Source organism: Acipenser ruthenus, chromosome 6, assembly GCF_902713425.1.
Source record: "Acipenser ruthenus chromosome 6, fAciRut3.2 maternal haplotype, whole genome shotgun sequence".
In the NCBI taxonomy this organism is placed as follows: Eukaryota; Metazoa; Chordata; class Actinopteri; order Acipenseriformes; family Acipenseridae; genus Acipenser; species Acipenser ruthenus.
In genome coordinates, this window is record NC_081194.1 from 35,537,045 (window position 1) to 35,555,752 (window position 18,708).

Sequence of the window (18,708 nt, forward strand, 5' to 3'; positions counted from 1 at the left end):
GAGCGTCTACTCCTAGAGGTCCCCGGTCTCCTTTTATGAAGAACCACAGGGGACAGTGTACCGACTCCGGAGAGGCAAAGAGGTCTACCTCTGCTCTTTCTGAATCCTTCCCAAGTGCGGCTGACAACCTCATGATGGAGTCTCAATTCTGCACCGCTGGGGACCCCCCCTCGACAGGAGGTCTGCAGTCCAATTGATCACCACAGGCAGGTGAACTGCCCGGAGTGAGAGGAGGTTCTGTTGTGCCCACAAAAGAAGCTTGTGGGCCAAACGGTGGAGAATGGGTGCCTGCAAACCACCCTGGTGGTTAATATAGGACACCACAGATGTGTTGTCCGTACGAACACGCACATGCCTCCCTCGAACCTGCTCCAAAACGTTCTGCAAGGACAGGTACACTGCCTGCAGTTCTTGAACATTTGTATGGCAACCCTTCCATGGGGACTGCCACACTCCTTGCACTGCTTGTCCATTCCAAACACCGCCCCAACATGAGTTGGACGCATCTCTGGTGATGACCTCCCTCTTTGTGACGCTGCCCAGAGCCATGCCTAGGCGTAGATGGGCTGGCTGTCTCCACCAAAGAGAGTGCCTGTAGACGGTGTTGAGACTGCTTTCCATCAGGCCCACAAGCCACTACTGGCAGTGCTTTGCCTAGCTGAAACAGCTCTAGGCAGGCGATTATTCTCTCCACTCTGTCGCCTGACAGGGTGGTCAACATGAGCCCTGAGTCCAAACACACCCCTAGATAGGTAACTATCTGGGTGGGCACTAACTGGCTCTTTGCATAATTCACATTCAGGCCCAACCGATGTAGGTGGTTGGTAACAAGCTCTATGTGTTCGTGTGCCTGTGCTGGAGACTCAGCACAAATGAGCCAATCATCCAGGTAGTTGAGAACCCTGATGTCTCATAGTCTCAATGAAGCCAGTATAGCCTCCATGTATTTCGTGAACACACGTGGAGCTAGAGAGAGGCCGAACGGCAGAACACAGAACTGTAATATTGTTCCCTGAAAGGTTAACCTGTACACTGGTTTTATGGGGATGTGAAAATAGGCATCCCTTAGGTCCACCATGGTGAACAAGACATCTGGCCTGATGAGCTGCAACAGCTGTTGCGAAGTCAGCATCTTGCATCGTCTCCGACTACACACCTCCGATACAGGTTTACCTGTCTGAGATCGAGGATCAGTCTGGAGAATGCCATCCCTTTTTGGCACCAGAAAATATCTGGAATAGAGCCCCCCATTCTTGTTGGAGAGCTGCTACCACCGGAGTGGCGGAAGGGAGGAGTGCTGTGTTGGAAATGGAGCGAGTGCGATGAGGAGGAGGAGGAGGAGGAGGAGGATAAGGATGAGGAGGATGATGAGGATGAGGATGATTTTTGGGAGGCAATGCCTCCCTTGCCTCCTCTAAGGAGTCTCTAGTGCAAGGGCTGTCAAGGACCCTAAATCACTGTATTTCAAGTTGTCTTTAAAAGGTCAAGTCAGGGGTTGATTCCAATTTCAAACAGAATATGTTGATAAGGAATCTTCAGGAAGATTCCATTACTTAAAATCACAAGTTTTCATTTCTTCCCTGCTGAAAAACAGTTCATAACCCCACACCAAAAACACCCATTTATGACCATTACTATTTAAAAATATAGTCCAGCCTTCCACATTCTGCGTTACAAATTCCTTTAGTATAATGTTCCTATCCAACAATGAGCTATGCCTCATTTAACGCCACATGAGATATGGTTTCAAGTTCACTGTGACTCCTGGAACCTTGCTGAATTCTGAGAGACTTGCTTTTGCAAATGTAGTTAAATTAGAATATTTGTAGATGCCTCAAAGGTACTGTACCTGTGTTAATTGAAGATCATTTTATAAAAGCTAGATAATGAATCTATTTCAAAAATTCTAATGAAAGTTGTTAAACTCATTAAAAGTAATTTTAGCCAGAGACAAAGAAAACAAGACAGTGATTTTTTTTTTTCGACTACAGATATACAGTTAGATCCATCAGTATCATAGTTACCATGATGACCAACATCCAACATATGCTGTATGCAAGACATCCTGTCCTAGACAGATGCCTCTATAAAATGCCCAATTTTACACTAATAATAATGTTATAGAATGTCTTTAGCAAGTTTCATCACAATAAGAAGTTCTTAGCAACATAGAAATAAGAGCGACACAGACAGACAATAACTTGTGCTAAAGAATGTCACTGGCTAGTTTAAAATAACAATTAGGCAAGCAATATAAAAAAATGTATAGACTGTGTATAGAGGCTGTCCATCAAACAGCTTATTTATTTTGATTAAATTTGCAAAGGAGATTACCTTTAGCACAAGTTATTGATAGGATCAGGGGTATATAGGTTGTCTGTTACAGTTTCTCTAGATCTACACGTACAGTAGGGCTTGAATTTATCAGTGTATATTCTTTACGAGTGCCCAAACACCTTAGTAAAATCACTTGGGCTTTAAATTAACGTATTCATTTTGAACCGACTGGGTTCTTCGAGAAACATCATGAAACCTGTTAATTTTGCAACAAGTATGTAAGCCCCCTACTCAAGATTGTAAATGTAGAATCGGGATGATTCTGCACACATTGTTTACCTCCAACCACCAAGTCATGGCAGTACTGCACAATTAACAGGTTTCATGATGTTTCTCTGTATGGTGAAAGAATCAAGCCTTAGGTATTTGTAAAATGGTGACGCCTACACAGATGTATAGCCACTGCCACTATATCCCTGTCGCAAGGGACATGAATTCCTAGCGATGAGCAATGGCTCATTGGAGTGCTCTGGCTATTAAGCCAGTTTAGGGTTCACTGATTCTTATTAAAGTTCCTGTTTAGACTTACCAGGCCCTAAGTCTGTGAACCTGTATACCCACTCAACGTAAGTGCATGAGCTGAGATCTCCATGGCAACTTCACATAGGAAGTAAAGTTAACACAGAGGAATTTTTCCTGAGTTTACAAATGATTGCAATAACCTCCACTTTATGGATAACACATGTCCTTATTTGGTCACTAACAAAATAAATGACAGTTGTTTTCTTTCTGATTAGCTACAGCCTGACGGCCTATGCAGATAGCATGCAGGAGTACACAGTATTCTATAAGTTATCTGTATATACAGGGAGTACACAGTATTCTATAAGTTATCTGTATATACAGGGAGTACACAGTATTCTATATGTTATCTGTATATACAGGAGGAGTACACAGTATTCTATAAGTTATCTGTATATACAGGAGGAGTACACTGTATTCTATATGTTATCTGTATATACAGGGAGTACACAGTATTCTATAAGTTATCTGTATATACAGGAGGAGTACACTGTATTCTATATGTTATCTGTATATACAGGGAGTACACAGTATTCTATAAGTTATCTGTATATACAGGAGGAGTACACAGTATTCTATAAGTTATCTGTATATACAGGAAGTACACAGTATTCTATAAGTTATCTGTATATACAGGAGTACACAGTATTCTATAAGTTATCTGTATATACAGGAGTAAACAGTATTCTATAAGTTATCTGTATATACATGAGGAGTACACTGTATTCTATATGTTATCTGTACATACAGGAGTACACAGTATTCTATAAATTATCTGTATATACAGGAGTACACAGTATTCTATCAGTTATCTGTATATACAAAAGTACACAGTATTCTTTAAGTTACCTGTACATAGTAGACTATGGGTTTAAAAGATGATTTTCTACAACCTCATGCTTATATCTATTAGAAGTTTGTAAAGTTGTCAACATAAGTACTGGTGCACATACAAATTCAAAGTCAATTCAATGAATATGGATATATTTGATGCAGGCTACGTGGATTTATTCAAATCAGCATTTACCATTAGCACACAGTAGGTGAAACTGCAATTATGGCTGTTGAGACATTCTTTTTAATCTTAGCAAGTGCATGGGAGTATGCTTCACAGGAACGTTTTTATTGTTGTTTTTAATTTAACACTATTGTGAATGTAATAGTTAATGCAGCAAAGAACTAATAGCATATACAGACGTGCTCAAATTTGTTGGTACCCCTCCACAAAAAACGAAGAATGCACAATTTTCTCTGAAATAACTTGAAACTGACAAAAGTAATTGGCATCCACCATTGTTTATTCCATATTTAATAGAAATCAGACTTTGCTTTTGATTTTTTATTCAACATAATATTGTAAATAAGAAAACAAATGAAAATGGCATGGACAAAAATGATGGGACCGCTAACCTAATATTTTGTTGCACAACCTTTAGAGGCAATCACTGCAATCAAACGTTTTCTGTAGCTCTCAATGAGACTTCTGCACCTGTTAACAGAAAGTTTGGCCCACTCTTCCTGAACAAACTGCTCCAGCTGTCTCAGGTTTGATGGGTGCCTTTTCCAGACTGCAAGTTTCAGCTCTTTCCATAGATGTTCGATAGGATTCAGATCAGGACTCATAGAAGGCCACTTCAGAATAGTCCAATGTTTTGTTCTTATCCATTCTTGGGCGCTTTTAGCTGTGTGTTTTGGGTCATTATCCTGTTGGAGGACCCATGACCTGCGACTGAGACAGAGCTTTCTGACACTGGGCAGTACGTTTCGCTCCAGAATGCCTTGATAGTCTTGAGATTTCATTGTGCCCTGCACAGATTCAAGGCACCCAGTGCCAGGCGCAGCAAAGCAGCCCCAAAACATAACCGAGCCTCCTCCATGTTTCACTGTAGGTTTGGTGTTCTTTTCTTTGAAAACTTCATTTTTTCGTTTGTGAACATAGAGCTGATGTGACTTGCCAAAAAGCTCCAGTTTTGACTCATCTGTCCAAAGGACATTCTCCCAGAAGGATTGTGGCTTGTCAATATGCATTTTAGCAAATTCCAGTCTGGCTTTTTTATGTTTTTCTGTCAAAAGTGGAGTCCTCCTGGGTCTTCTTCCATGGAGCCCACTTTCGCTCAAAAAGTGACGGATGGTGCGATCAGAAACTGACGTACCTTCACCTTGGAGTTCAGCTTGTATCTCTTTGGCAGTTATCCTTGGTTCTTTTTCTACCATTCCCACTATCCTTCTGTTCAATCTGGGGTCGATTTTCCTCTTGCGGCCGCGCCCAGGGAGGTTGGCTACAGTTCCATGGACCTTAAACTTCTTAATAATATTTGCAACTGTTGTCACAGGAACATCAAGCTGCTTGGAGATGGTCTTGTTGCCTTTACCTTTACCATGCTTGTCTATTATTTTCTTTCTGATCTCCTCAGACAACTCTCTCCTTTGCTTTCTCTGGTCCATGTTCAGTGTGGTGCACACAATGATACCAAACAGCACAGTGACTACTTTTCTCCATTTAAATAGGCTGAATGACTGATTACAAGATTGGAGACACGTGTGATACTAATTAAAGAAACTAATTCGTTTGAAATGTCACTATAATCCAATTATTTATTATCTTTTCTAAGGGGTACCAACAAATGTGTCCAGGCCATTTTAGAATATCTTTGTAGAATAAGCAATAATTCATCTCTTTTCACAGCTTCTTTGCTTTATTCTATGACATACCAAAGGCATGCAAGTATACATGATAAAATAGCTTTTAATTTCATCACTTTTCAGGAGGAATGAAGCATTATTTCAATGAGCTGTAAGGGTACCAACAAATTTGAGCACGTCTGTATATATTTATGGTTTCATATTTTTTTATACTTCAACTAAACAATTTAAAGGGGAAGTGAAACAATGTAGAACACACATTTTAAAACCAGCTACAACACTCTTCACCTATTAAGACCATTCATATTTCAATTACTTCATTCAGTTTATTGTACATAATCTCTACAATATTCTTAACTGGTACAATAAAATACAAAGTTAATGTATTAGAAATATGTAAAAATGAATCCTTAACCAAAGTTCTATTTTTTTTTTTTCTTCGCAAAAATATTAAATGCAATGATTGCCTTGATTCATCTATATCAGGGTGTCAAACTCCAGTCGGGTGGAATGAAAGTCAGAAAGTACTGCGGCCCTCCAGTTTGACACCCCTGATCTATATGAACATTGTACACAAATTACCTCCACCCCACCCAGTAAACTTCATCATTGCACTTCACATCTAATTTGCAATGAAATGTCTACGGAGAGACATTACGCCTGAAAATTTTAAAATAAAATAAATACTTTTCTGATGAAGCAAATCTAAAAATTACTATGCTTTCTAACAAAACCCCATCTGTTTTCAATACAAACAATTTTCATGAAATGCTAAAATTGTAATCTGGCAAGAACACCATGCTCAATCAGTTTCAAACTTACTCCTCCAAGGCCACACAGCGCCTGACACAATTGGGTTGCAAGAACATTTTAACTCAACTTTGTTTTGCTGGTGAGCAAAAGATACCATGTTATTAACCATTTATAACCTCTGCTTGAAAGGTAATGAAGATACAGTTTCAACAATGCTACTTGATTCTTGATGCATTTGCTAAAACACTATGCATGTTTAAATATTAGTTGGAATACCAACAGATGCTGTACTGGGTTATAATAAAGTTTTTCAATAAAAAGTCTGAATTGGTTGCCTCCTGCTGTGATACAAATGTCTCAATTGCTGCTCTTTCCTGCTCATTAAACCTAGCATAAAACATGCAGGTGAAAAAAAATGTATGCTGGAGAATGTGGTTACAAATTTATAAAGCAAGGCATTAAAACACTGGAAATAAAAAAGCACATACCTGTATCTTGAGAGTTTAAGACTTCCAATGCATGCATCATGGCACTAGCAAAGACATTGGCATCCTCCTTGCTTCCGAAGTTCAGACCGTATACCTGTCTGGCGTCACGCCACTGATGGAAGGTCTGTGTGGCCTGGTTGTATTTTAGCCCCTTAGGAATGGCACAGTTTATAACCACCTGAAAACAAAGTGTATATTGTGAGGCCACTCAGCCACTCTCTGACAAGTGTTCCATCAGAACTGAAAACCCTACTCCTAAACCTGTTAACTCTCCTAAAGTTTGAGAAAATGAATGGGGTTTTGTCACATCGTCTGCCTTCTCCCACTTTCATAAAACTATAATCCATAAACATAGCTAAAAGTCTGTCAATGTCAAACACTCTGTGCTGCAATCCTATGAAATGAAGTTGAAATGTGTGTTAAAATTGAAAAATTGCTATCATGTCATTGCTCAGAAGTATAAAAAAAATAAATAAATAAAAAAAAAGAATAATGAAGTCACTACTGTGAATTATCAACATCCCTGTATGATTCATATTCTGTGTATTTATTTGTTGTTATGTAGGTTAACGTAGACTATTGTTTACATCATAGTGTTCTGTACACTTTACTACTTTTTTTTTTTAAACAAATAATTTACATCCTGGTTCAAATGAATTCTGATGTTAAACCCATTTTCCTCTCTTTCCACTTCTGGCACAGAGAGGATCATATACCTGCACGATCATATACCTGCACAATCATATACCTGCACAATCATATACCCGAGTCAGCAACTGTACAGCAGAGTTATGAAATTATACCATTTTTTAAAACAAACCTGTGTTTTCTATGTAAGCTTGTCTTTTTTATTCGGTGTACGAAATACGTGAGTATATGTTATAAGCATTGTAAAATGTCTTATGCATCGAGTTTATAGCATTCCATTTAGCGCCAAAAAATACCCTCCCTCTCCCCACTTTTTCTCTTGCCTAATAATATGGCTGTGTTTTGGAAAGACATGGAAAATGTGACAGCAAGTAATTATGCAGTAAAAGATCTGACCCATACATCTTTATATTTTCCGTTTAATAAAGACTGAATCAACAGTCATATTCATTAATTGTGCAATGCGAATACTGTTTCCTGAATCAATTGTAAGTGCTATATTTCAGATCGATCACTACAATATATTTTTAATTGAAACATCGGTACAGATCAGGGGAGAAAAAATATCAGTATACACACACTTTACATGTGGAATATGAAGTGTAGCAGTTCTGGTTTCTGATTAATAATGTCCCTGGCATGTATGATGAAGCTGAATCTATGCAAGTTGAAGCCATGTTTTCCCAAGTTAGCTGGTACTTTGCGAATGTTTGGGCAATCGCTGTGCTGACGGAAATAGTATCTACAGTAGGTATGAACATGACATCAGCACAAAACAAGCCAGGTTTATTCGCCTTGAAATCATAAAAAGAAAAGAAAATTGACAGAACTGGGTGGTGCAAGCCAAATCGGGAGATGCGTCCAAAATTACACTGGACAGTTCCATCAAATGCGTTCCGTAAGTTTACCAACTAAAGTGTCACCACTTTCTGTCAAATATTTACAATGGTAGACAGAAAGTACTATCGCACAAAGCCACCAATACATACCTCTCTGCAATAAACAACAAAAGCACAGCGCTTTGACAAACTCATAACAGTCATTCTGCGCTTTCTTTTTATTAAAGTGTGTGTAAAAGCTGCATATATGGATTGCTTGCCTCTCAGTTAACTTTGTTTTAGTTTAATGTGTCGCTTATTTTTCAGTATGTTTTTTTATTGTTTAGTGTGAACATGTACCTCAATGCAGCAGGATTTGCAGCGCTATGCATCCTCTGCTTCATCTGTCACAGTCAAAATAAACTGCATTGTAATCAAAAGTGTATTTCCTAGAAAATAGTACTGAGAGAAATATTAAAGGTTTTATTTTTGTGTTTTTAAAAATAATATTTTTATACACAACTGTTTTTAGTTAAAAATCTATTTGTTTTAAAATCCCCCACCTCTGCTGTGTGAACATGTGCTCCATTGTTTACCCTTTTGTTTGATTTAGATTTTTGATTGTTTGTTTTGTGTGCCCCTGCACTACTGGAGTGCAGGGGTGTGTGTATTTTGTTTATTTATTTAAATAAATAAATACATTTTGTTTAGTGTGTCTGGTTTTGTTTTGCTTATTTATTATTTAAAATGTCAAAAATAACAATAAACAAATGAACAAACAATAAATAATCAAACATCAAAACAACAATAAATAAATAAATAAAACATAAATAAATTTAAAAAATGAGTGGACAGGCTCCACAGGCCCCAAAAAAGTGGGCACAGGTGGCTGCAGCCCCCTTTAAAAACATCACCAGGAGGCAAGGGGTCAGGTGCCTCCTCAGAGAGACCCACTCGATAGAGGGATTTGTTAAGGCCATGGCCAAGGTGGTGGGGCCATTGGCCATCGTGGCTGCGAATACAGCAATTGAAAGGGGTCTCGCAGTGGCGGGGATGTTCATCCCCGTCGAACCGATTGCGGGCCTGGGCACAAGGGTTGTCTTACCAAACATCCCACCTTTTTAGAAGGACGCTGCTCAGGCCCCACTTGCAAGCCCTGGGGGAGATAAAAACATCTATCCACCCTATCCCCCTGGGCTGCAAGGATCAGCCCTTCTGCCACGTACTATCATTCCGCCGCCAGGTGACCATCCACCTGGCAGGTCAGGAAGTGGTGGAGGGCAGCTTTGTGGTCCCCTTTGACGGGACCAATTACATCACTTTTTACTCCTCGGAGGAGGTGCGGTGCTACCACTGCAAGGAGCTGGGGCCCCAAGCTCAAGCAGAGCGCCACGACATCTACGCAAGCACCGCACCCCTCCGAGTCCACCTCACCCCCAGAGGCCTCAAAGAGACCCACGAGAGGGGTAAAAAAGTATCCGTCTCCCTCCCAACAACATCTGGGGGGGAGAAGAGGTCCCCGAGGCGGCTGGACCCTCTGCGCAACCCAAAAGTGCGCAGGAAGAGAAGGCCGCCGAGTGGACCACCCCCCGGGAAAGAAAAAAGAAGGTGGCCAAGCAGGGGGTGACAAAGTCCACCACCGCACCATCTGGTGCTGGGTCAGGGGGAGTCCCTGAAAAGGAGACTCCCTTGCCGGAAACCCCTGCGGCGATCTGGGTCCTGGCCCTCATGCTGCCGCGGGATGTCAACCTACATGAACAACATCAGCGCTGACGAGCTCATGGTCCCAGGTGGGGATTTCAACTGCACCCTCAAGGCCGCGGACAGGGTGGGGCAAGAACCCTACCCGCTCTCGTCAGCAGCTCTGAGGGAGCTGATCGCTCGGCTCTCTCTGGTCGACATATGGCGATGGCAACACCCAGACGCCTCGGCCTTCACCTACTCCAGGGTGAGGGTGGGGCGGGTGTCTCAGTCCCAGATCGACAGGTTCTACATCTCGCGGAACCATGCTCATTGCGTTCGCTCCTCCGACATAAGGCCGGCACCGTTCATGGACCACAACCTGGTGGCCGTGACGGTGGCCCTGGTGCCAGCAAGGCACAACAGCCTGTTGGAGGACGAGCGCTTTGGAGCGGTCTTTCCGGGATTTTTGGACGGCCTGGCACTGCAGGCGATCTCACTTCCCCACATGGCATCAGTGGTGGGACGCAGGGAAAGCGCAGATCATGATGTTCTGTCATGATTACACGAGGGGCGCGAGCTGGAAAAGGAGCTGCTTGTTCTGGAGAGCCACCTGGCTCGTGGGGACCAACACTTTGCAGGATCTGCAGCTCCAGCGGTCCCGGGGGGGCGTTTGTGTGCTCGTGGGTCCAGTTCCTTCGGGAGATGGACCGCGGCACGCACACACTTCTACGCGTTGGAGAAAAAGAAGGGAGATCGCAAAAACATCACCTGCCATTTGGCAGCGGATGGTTCCCTTCTGATGGATCTGGAGAGAGTGAACAAGAGGGCCAGGATCCCTTTGACTCCGACGCGTGCAGGGTTCTTAGGGACGGTCGGCAGGGATGAGTTCGAGGGCCAACTGGCCCTGGCTGAGCTTTCAGACGCCCTCCGTCGGATGCTATACAACAAATCGCTGGGCATCGACAGGCTGACCGTGGAGTTTTACAAAAAGTTTTGGGACTTGCTGGGGCCTGCCTTTGAGCAGGTCCTGGCAGAAGCCTACGAGATCGGAGAGATGCCCCTTTCAATGAGAAGGACAGTGATTACATTGCTGCCCAAGAAAGGGGATCTGCACTGCCTCATGAACTGCTGCCCGGTCTCGCTGCTGTGCACAGACAACAAAATCGTGGCCAAGGCCGTCTCCCTGAGGCTCAAGTCCATGCTGGCAGACGTGATCCACCCCGACCAGTCCTACACGGTCCTGAACCGGATGATATTTGACATCTTCCTGGTTCGGGACCTGCTGCACTACTGCAGGAGGACCAGTCAGTCGGTCGCCTTCCTGTCACTGGATCAGGGGAAGGCGTTTGACCAGGTGTATCACGAGTATCTCTTCGGAACCCTGCAAGCACTTGGATTTGGGCCACGGTTCGTCGGCCTCTTCTGAATGCTGTACGCCTCTGCTGAGTGCCTTTTAAAGGTTAACTGTACGCGCTGTGCATCGAGCCTTTCCTCTGCCTCCTTCGCAGGAGGCTCACGGGGATGGTGCTCTGCGTGCCAGACACAAGGGTAGTCCTTTCGTCTTACGCAGACAACATGCTAGTGGCCTCCGATCCAGTTAATCTGGAGAGGATGCAGAGCTGCCAGAGAATTTACTCTGCCACGTCATCTGCCAGGATCAACTGGAACAAATGCTCCGAGCTTTCAGTAGGTCCCTGGCAGACTGACTTCCTTCCTGTCGCGTTCCAGCATTTCCAGTGGAGCGCAAACAGCTTTAAATACCTAGGAGTCCACTTGAGCCCCAGGGAGACCTCAGTCACAGCAAATTGGGTGGAGTTGGAGGATGTTGCTGCGAGATTGAGGTCATTTCTGCTAAAATTGCTTTCCTTCAGGGGCAGGGCTCTGGCCATCAACCAGCTGGTGGCGTCAATGCTCTGGCATCGATTCACCGACCTGAGCCCACCCCGAGTTTGTCGGCAGGGTCCAGAAGAAGCTGACGGACGTCGGGGTTCAGTGCCTCCCTCTGGCCGAGGGAGGGCAAGAGTTGGTGTGCATCAAGAGTCAGGTGCACACCTTCCGCCTACAGACCCTGCAGAGATACCTGTATGCAGACCCCGGCTCCGCAATGGTGTACGCTGGCCTCCCTCCTCCTGCGCCAGCTGCACCACATGGGCTTCTACCGGGACCTGCTCAAGACCTGGAGCATGTTTTCCGTGAGCCGAGACTTAGGGTTTGGAACGAGGGTGAGGGATTCCTTTTGGAGCCCCTGCTGCACAACACCCACCTCCGTGTGCAGGTGTTGGAGACCGGTGTGACCAGAGCGGGATCTCCTGGATCGCGGCCACTCTGAGTGGCTGGCTCCCGAGACGCTCGCCGCAAGAGCGTCTCAGCGGACCACCAGAGTGGCTCGCCGCATGATCCAAGAATGCAAAGCAGCTTTGCACCCATACTCTGCCAAGTATCTTGAGGGGGTCCTTAGGACCGGAGAGCCAACCTACCTCCCTACCCCCGGCTCTCCGGCCCTGCTGATTCAACCAAAGGCGCGGAAACCCCCTCAGCCTCTCCTTGAGAATAACCTGAGCAGGATCTCCGATTTCTCCTCTACCCCTTTCCTTTCTGCATCGAGGAGACAACCTGGTGAATCTGCTCCTGGCTCTTGCTAAACTGACCATCTACAAGACTAGGAAGCATAAGATCGCCGGGGAAGGTCTCTTTGACCGCGGAGCCATGTTCAGGGCCCTGGTCCGGTCCCGGGTTAATTTAGAGCACGCCCACTTTTACCCAGTTTTTCATTTAAATGTAGTTAAATGTCCATCTCTTTAGCATCCTCTTTTTTGAGGATGCTAATTTGATATTTATTTATTTATTTATTTATTTTTTTTAAGAGTAGTCCCATTTGGGCATTTACTACTACTACTACTACTACTACTACTACTACTACTACTACTACTACCATGAAAACAAAAAATACTGCGACTACATCTGTACAATTACTAACAATAAAACTGTTGGATATATAGGGATATTCAATAACTCTGATCTACAGATTCCAACCTTTTTTACAATGGAGTTGCCAGAGGTAACCTTTTATCAAAACAAGACCTGTTTTGTAATGGGACAGCCCATCTCTATTATGTCCAATAGGAATGCACGGGCAAGGTCATGTATTTATTTCCAGTCTTTCCAAGTCACGTCTGGTGTGAATTAACATTCTGTGACTTCGCTTGCATCGCTCGCATCCAGTGTGGATTCAGCTTTACTCGACTAGAGCTATACCATAAGCGCACAGCTGTTAATAGTGTCGCCTCTCCCCGCCCACCACACTGCAAGTTTGAGTGACAGGTTTCAAAACGAATGTGTTTGGTGGGAAGGTGAGTGTGGAAGTGAACAGCCTGTATAAAAATCATATTTGTTTACTACAAACCCTGTTACCAACTTAACATGTTTGTTTCAATCACAAATACCTTCTACTATTTAATCAGAAAAAGCTTTAAAAATAATATTGATGAATAGAAAAAAAAGTTTGCGAACACCTGCTATAAAAAGTACTTTTATACCCGGGAAGGGAATTGACGCTTGGGTATAGACGCACTGATGTGGCACTGTCTGTCTACCGCGTAGCGACGCAACGCTCTGTTGCGTCCAGGCCTTAACACAGGCCAATATGTGAGCATTGCATGCAAGATGAACTGAGTTTGCAGTCGTGCCTTAAACACTTCATTGTAAGCTTTTAACATTTAGGATGCATTGTCAGAAATAAATGCACTAACATCATCAAACTCAACATCAAAGTTATTCAAGCACTTTACAATACCTTGTGAAGAGGTGTTGTAATTAACAGCCTGTAGGCAGTGTATCTGTGAGAACAGCTATGAGGTCTATGTCAGATGCATGTTCACCATTTAGGCCTTGCAAAACAAATACAATGTGTAACACATATTGAACTTGGGCATCAGTCGACTCATCAGTGACCACTGACAAGCAACCAGAATTTTACCAATTCCATAATCTCCTGCTTGTGACACTCGGCAAATTTAAAAGTACCGTAAAAAACGTTGAATAAGTTGATTTTCATAGGCATTTTTTGCAGGGCCCTTAAAAGGGGGGAGGGGGGAACGACTAATACACCGGTGTGACATATGCGCCGGTGTGTATTATTAAACTACTGTACCAGTGCCACAATGGGATTACTACAGCCATGGTTATGTCTCACACAAACTTAACTGTCAACAACCCGATTTATTTGTTCAGGAGCTACGGCATTCAGGTCATGTTGCTAGGTAGAAACACAAAACGTTATCATAACCCTGGTTCCCTGAAAAAGGAATGTTACAAAATGGGTGTTTCCCCTTTAAGACACCCAAACCTGAAAACTTTATATTATTATTATTATTATTATTATTATTATTATTATTATTATTATTAGCAGATACCCTTATTTCTTAGCAGATACCCTTATCCAGGGCGACTTACAATTGTTACAAGATATCACATTATTTTTCACACATTATTTTTACATACAATTACCCATTTATACAGCTGGAAAGGAGGGGGATGGAAAGCCTCCAATTCCACCGACTGGTTAATGTGGGAAGCCGAGATTGTTTTCGGCAGAATAGCCGGGCTAGTACAAAGTGTGACCTTCGTTCTGGCCTCTGAAAAAATTAGCCAAGCTTTTTATATTGACAATGCTTGCAATTCACTCACCTGCTTAGTGGAGGTGATTGCAAGCAAGAAAACTGTCTTGAAAGACAAAAATTTGAGCACCATTGAAAGCATGGGCTCAAATGGAGGTTTTGTTCATGCATTAAGCACCACATTTAACCTCCAGCGAGGGAATATATCCTTCACCGGTGGCCAAAGCCACCGGGTGCCTTTAAAAAATGGCCCCAGCAGGAAGTGGGCTCCTGGGGAGACAATCAATTTGTATATGGCACACCGAGATGGCTGCCAAATAGACCTTTAGAGTAGAGGGAGATTTCCCCTCATCAAAAAGGTCCTGTAAAAATTGTGGGGCTAGAGAGAGGCCGAACGGTAGAACACAGAACTGGTACACTGTTCCTTGAAAAGCAAACCTCAAGTATTTCCTGTGCGCTGGTTTTACTGGGATGTGGAAATCTGGTTCACTCAGTATCGAAACCGATCCTCGGTACCGACACAGGGCACTCCGCGCCGACACGGGTGCTTGGTACCGACACTTGGAACCTACTCGATGTGCTCGGAACCAACCATGTGTGCCGAAGCAGTAACCTTGAACTCGCAAGCAAGAAAAGGGGGGTTAAACACACTGTGGCACGTTAGCAGGGATGCCCACCTGCAAGTCAGCTAAATTACTAATCAGTACAAAACACAAGACTTACAATAGCCTGCACCGGAACAGTAACCTCAGTCCTTTAGGATCGGGGGTGACAAGTCGCTAGTTACTGTTATGTAGCCAATAGCAGGGATGCCCACCTGAACAAGCCACTGGCTAATTTCTTAGTCAGTACAAACACGAGACTAGAAATAGACTGCTTGCGAACAAGCCTTTATAATAGTAGCTTGGATAGCTGCATTAAAACAGCAATGAGCTGCTAAAGTAGGCACACCCACAGTAGCTGCTTGGGTTTCAATACTTACCTTCCTGTAAGAAAGAAACACAGTAATATATATATATATATATATATATATATATATATATATATATATATATATATAAAATATTTTATACACACACACACACACACAGTGGTTTGCAGAAGTATTCACCCCCTACCAATAATGTCACATTTTGTTGAATTACAAATAATTTATGCAGTTTTTCAAACAAACTTTGTTTATTCAAAGCTGTAGTGGTTAAACTGATATAAGGAGGAGATTAAATGTCAGCAAAACTTGCAAAGATAATGTACAAAATGAAATTTACTGGTTGCATAAGTATTCAGCCCATTAAGTCATAGCAATTACTGCTATGGGTCTTTTTGGATAGGTCTCTACTAGCTTTGCACAGTAGGATGGTGAAATTTTTGCCCTTTCTTCAAGGAAAAATTGCTCCAGTTCTGATAAGTTTGTTGGGGATCGTCAATGGACGGCAATCTTCAAGTCTCGCCATAAATTTTCAATTGGATTCAAGTCAGGACTTTGACTGGGCCACTCAAGGACATTAATTCTCTTCTTGTTCAACCACTCCAGTGTGGCTTTGGCTTTGTGCTTCGGGTCATTGTCCTGCTGGAATGGGAATTTCCTTGGCTGACAAACAGGTTTTCCTCAAGGACTTGCCTGTACTTTGCACCATCCATTCTCCCCTCTATCCCAGACAAGCTTCCCAGTCCCTGCTGAAGAGAAGCATCCCCATAACATGATGCTGCCACCACCATGCTTGACAGTTGGGATGGTGTTGACTGGGTGATGTGCAGTGTTGGGCTGTTGCATTGTCAACAGCTTTAACCGCCTTTGACTCAGATACAGGTTGACCTGTATGAGGTCGAGTATCAGTCTGATGCCACCATGCCACTTTGGCACTAGGAAGTACCTGGGGCTGTATTCTTGAAAGTCTTCTTAGGACAAAAGTTCATAAGAAAATAGTTAAGATCTTCCTAAGATTGTTCTCGTGTTAAATTCTTCAATTTCTTATAATCTTTCTAAATTTATTCTTAAGAATTTCCTAAATATTGTCTTAAGGAGAAAAAAAATCCTGAGTAATATAGGCCTAAGGCTGGTAAACTGCGTTTAAAATACATGTATTGTGATTTAGCTAAGCACATCACATTACATTTTAATTAACCACTGTTATGAACATTCTCTCACACAACAGCCAGCCCAGGTTTTTGAGTTAAGCAAGGGTCCCCTTCGCGCAGGAGTGCCCCCATGGGGATTAATGGACTATGTGGGTGCATTGAGATAATGGCTGGTGGGACGGGGATGCGTGCCTGTGATTGGGGGAGCGCACACGACGGAGCGAAATGTAAGCCTGGGAGAGGGAGTGACTGGGTGAAGAGTGTATTTTGGAGCTGTGGGAGAGAACATGTTTTTTTTTGTTTTGTTTTTTTTAATTACTGAGTCAGACACACAGAGACGGTTAGCTTTGTGTGTGTTACCTGAATGTATTAAACCCTTTTACTTATCCTGTATTCATTATTGTTTATTGAGAATTAATTAAGAATGTCTTGCTGTTTAGCTAATTGATCAGCTTTCTTCTGTCGTTTCCCCAACTCAATCTGGATGCCGTGTCTCAAGATGCAGACGGCATGAGGTTTTCGTGAGCTAGTTCTTCACAACAAATGACACATGAGGATGCGGATCATCCTCATCACCAATGTAAGTTAATATAAGATGGTAATTGCAGTAATTGAAGTTTGTTTTTTTGTTTCTTTGAGCTGCAAGTAGGAGTATACATTTTTTCATTTTGCATCCATTAACAACTGTTTTAAAAATCACAAGTAACCGCACATAAAATGTCACCTTATGCTTTATTTTTTTGGTTCATATTTAAAGCAGTGCCAATGTATTGATAATACATTGTTTACATAATTACTGCTAATGATTTGTATGCAAATTATATCACTTATATCAGTCTCGACCCGCACTTTGGGAAACACTGACCTAGCGTATTGCTAAAATAAATAAATAAATAAAACTATGCAAATCAATCCTCGTTTGCAGAAATATTAACATGAACACAAGCTTCTGTTAGTTTCATCTGAGCAATTTATTTTGGTCCTCTAATACGTTTCGGGCAAATCTAAACAGAAATAAAACAACAATACAATAACTAACTATTTCAATAATTGTCAGTGACATGCTTTTTAACTAAATGGGGATGCTGTGATTCATGTTCTTGTAACTTGACTGAATAGAAAGGCAGCTGTAAAAATAAAATGTATCATAGCCCAACTCCCAGCAGCAGCACGAAGCTTTATTTTTTTAACTGGCCAAAAGCTGTGCTTCTACCTGGGGAATCCACTCGCTGTTCTGTCCTCAGGACTACAGCTTCCGAAAACGTAGATAACCCTGGTGACTAGATTGTAGTCCGATGAATAGATCATGGTCTTAACTAAAAACAGTGCCTAAAGCCTGAAAACTTAAAATAATAATAATAATAATAATAATAATAATAATAATAATAATAATAATAATAATAATAATAATAATAATAATAATAATAATAATAATAATAATAATATTATTTTTATAGAAGAACATAAGTTTACAAACGAGAGGAGGCCATTCAGCCCATCTTGCTCGTTTGGTTGTTAGTAGCTTATTGATCCCAGAATCTCATCAAGCAGCTTCTTGAAGGATCCCAGGGTGTCAGCTTCAACAAATACCCTCACAATTCTCTGTGTAAAAAAGTGCCTCCTATTTTCTGTTCTGAATGCCCCTTTATCTAATCTCCATCTGTGACCCCTGGTCTTTGTTTCTTTTTTCAGGTCGAAAAAGTCCCCTAAGTCGACATTGTCTATACCAGGGATGGCAAACCTTTTTTTAGCTGGAGTGCCCAAAGTTGGATTTTTTTTTTTTTTTTTAATATACGTCACTAAGTGCCAAGGGTGCCGATGATTAATTAGGGGTGTAAAAGGTTATACAGCAGCTAAACGGTAAGTTTTTAAAACAATATTTCCTTTCCTTTTTTTTGTAATTAAGTTTTTATTAAGCAAACATACCAAAAAAACTGCAATCCACAATACAAAATAATCAAGAACATTACATGAACTAGGACAGAACCCCTCCATCCGCCCTCATCCCCTCGCAACCTCCCCAAACCCTGAACCCCCCTCCCCTCTCTGTTGTCTGGACAGCAGGTGTGGCGGAACAATATTTACATTCCTATGACTAATGGGACTTCTGCTGCTGAATAT

General features: G+C 42.3%; 1 protein-coding gene across 3 annotated transcripts in view; it reads right to left on the reverse strand.

The window, feature by feature from the left end:
* enah (ENAH actin regulator) overlaps positions 1–18,708 on the reverse strand; it is a 203,447-nt gene that overhangs the window by 82,065 nt on the left and 102,674 nt on the right. For all 3 annotated transcript variants that reach the window (XM_059025350.1, XM_059025352.1, XM_059025349.1), the window contains exon 3: positions 6,744–6,921. In XM_059025350.1, the coding sequence (XP_058881333.1) occupies positions 6,744–6,921 (178 nt within the window). The remainder of the gene's footprint in view (positions 1–6,743; positions 6,922–18,708) is intronic.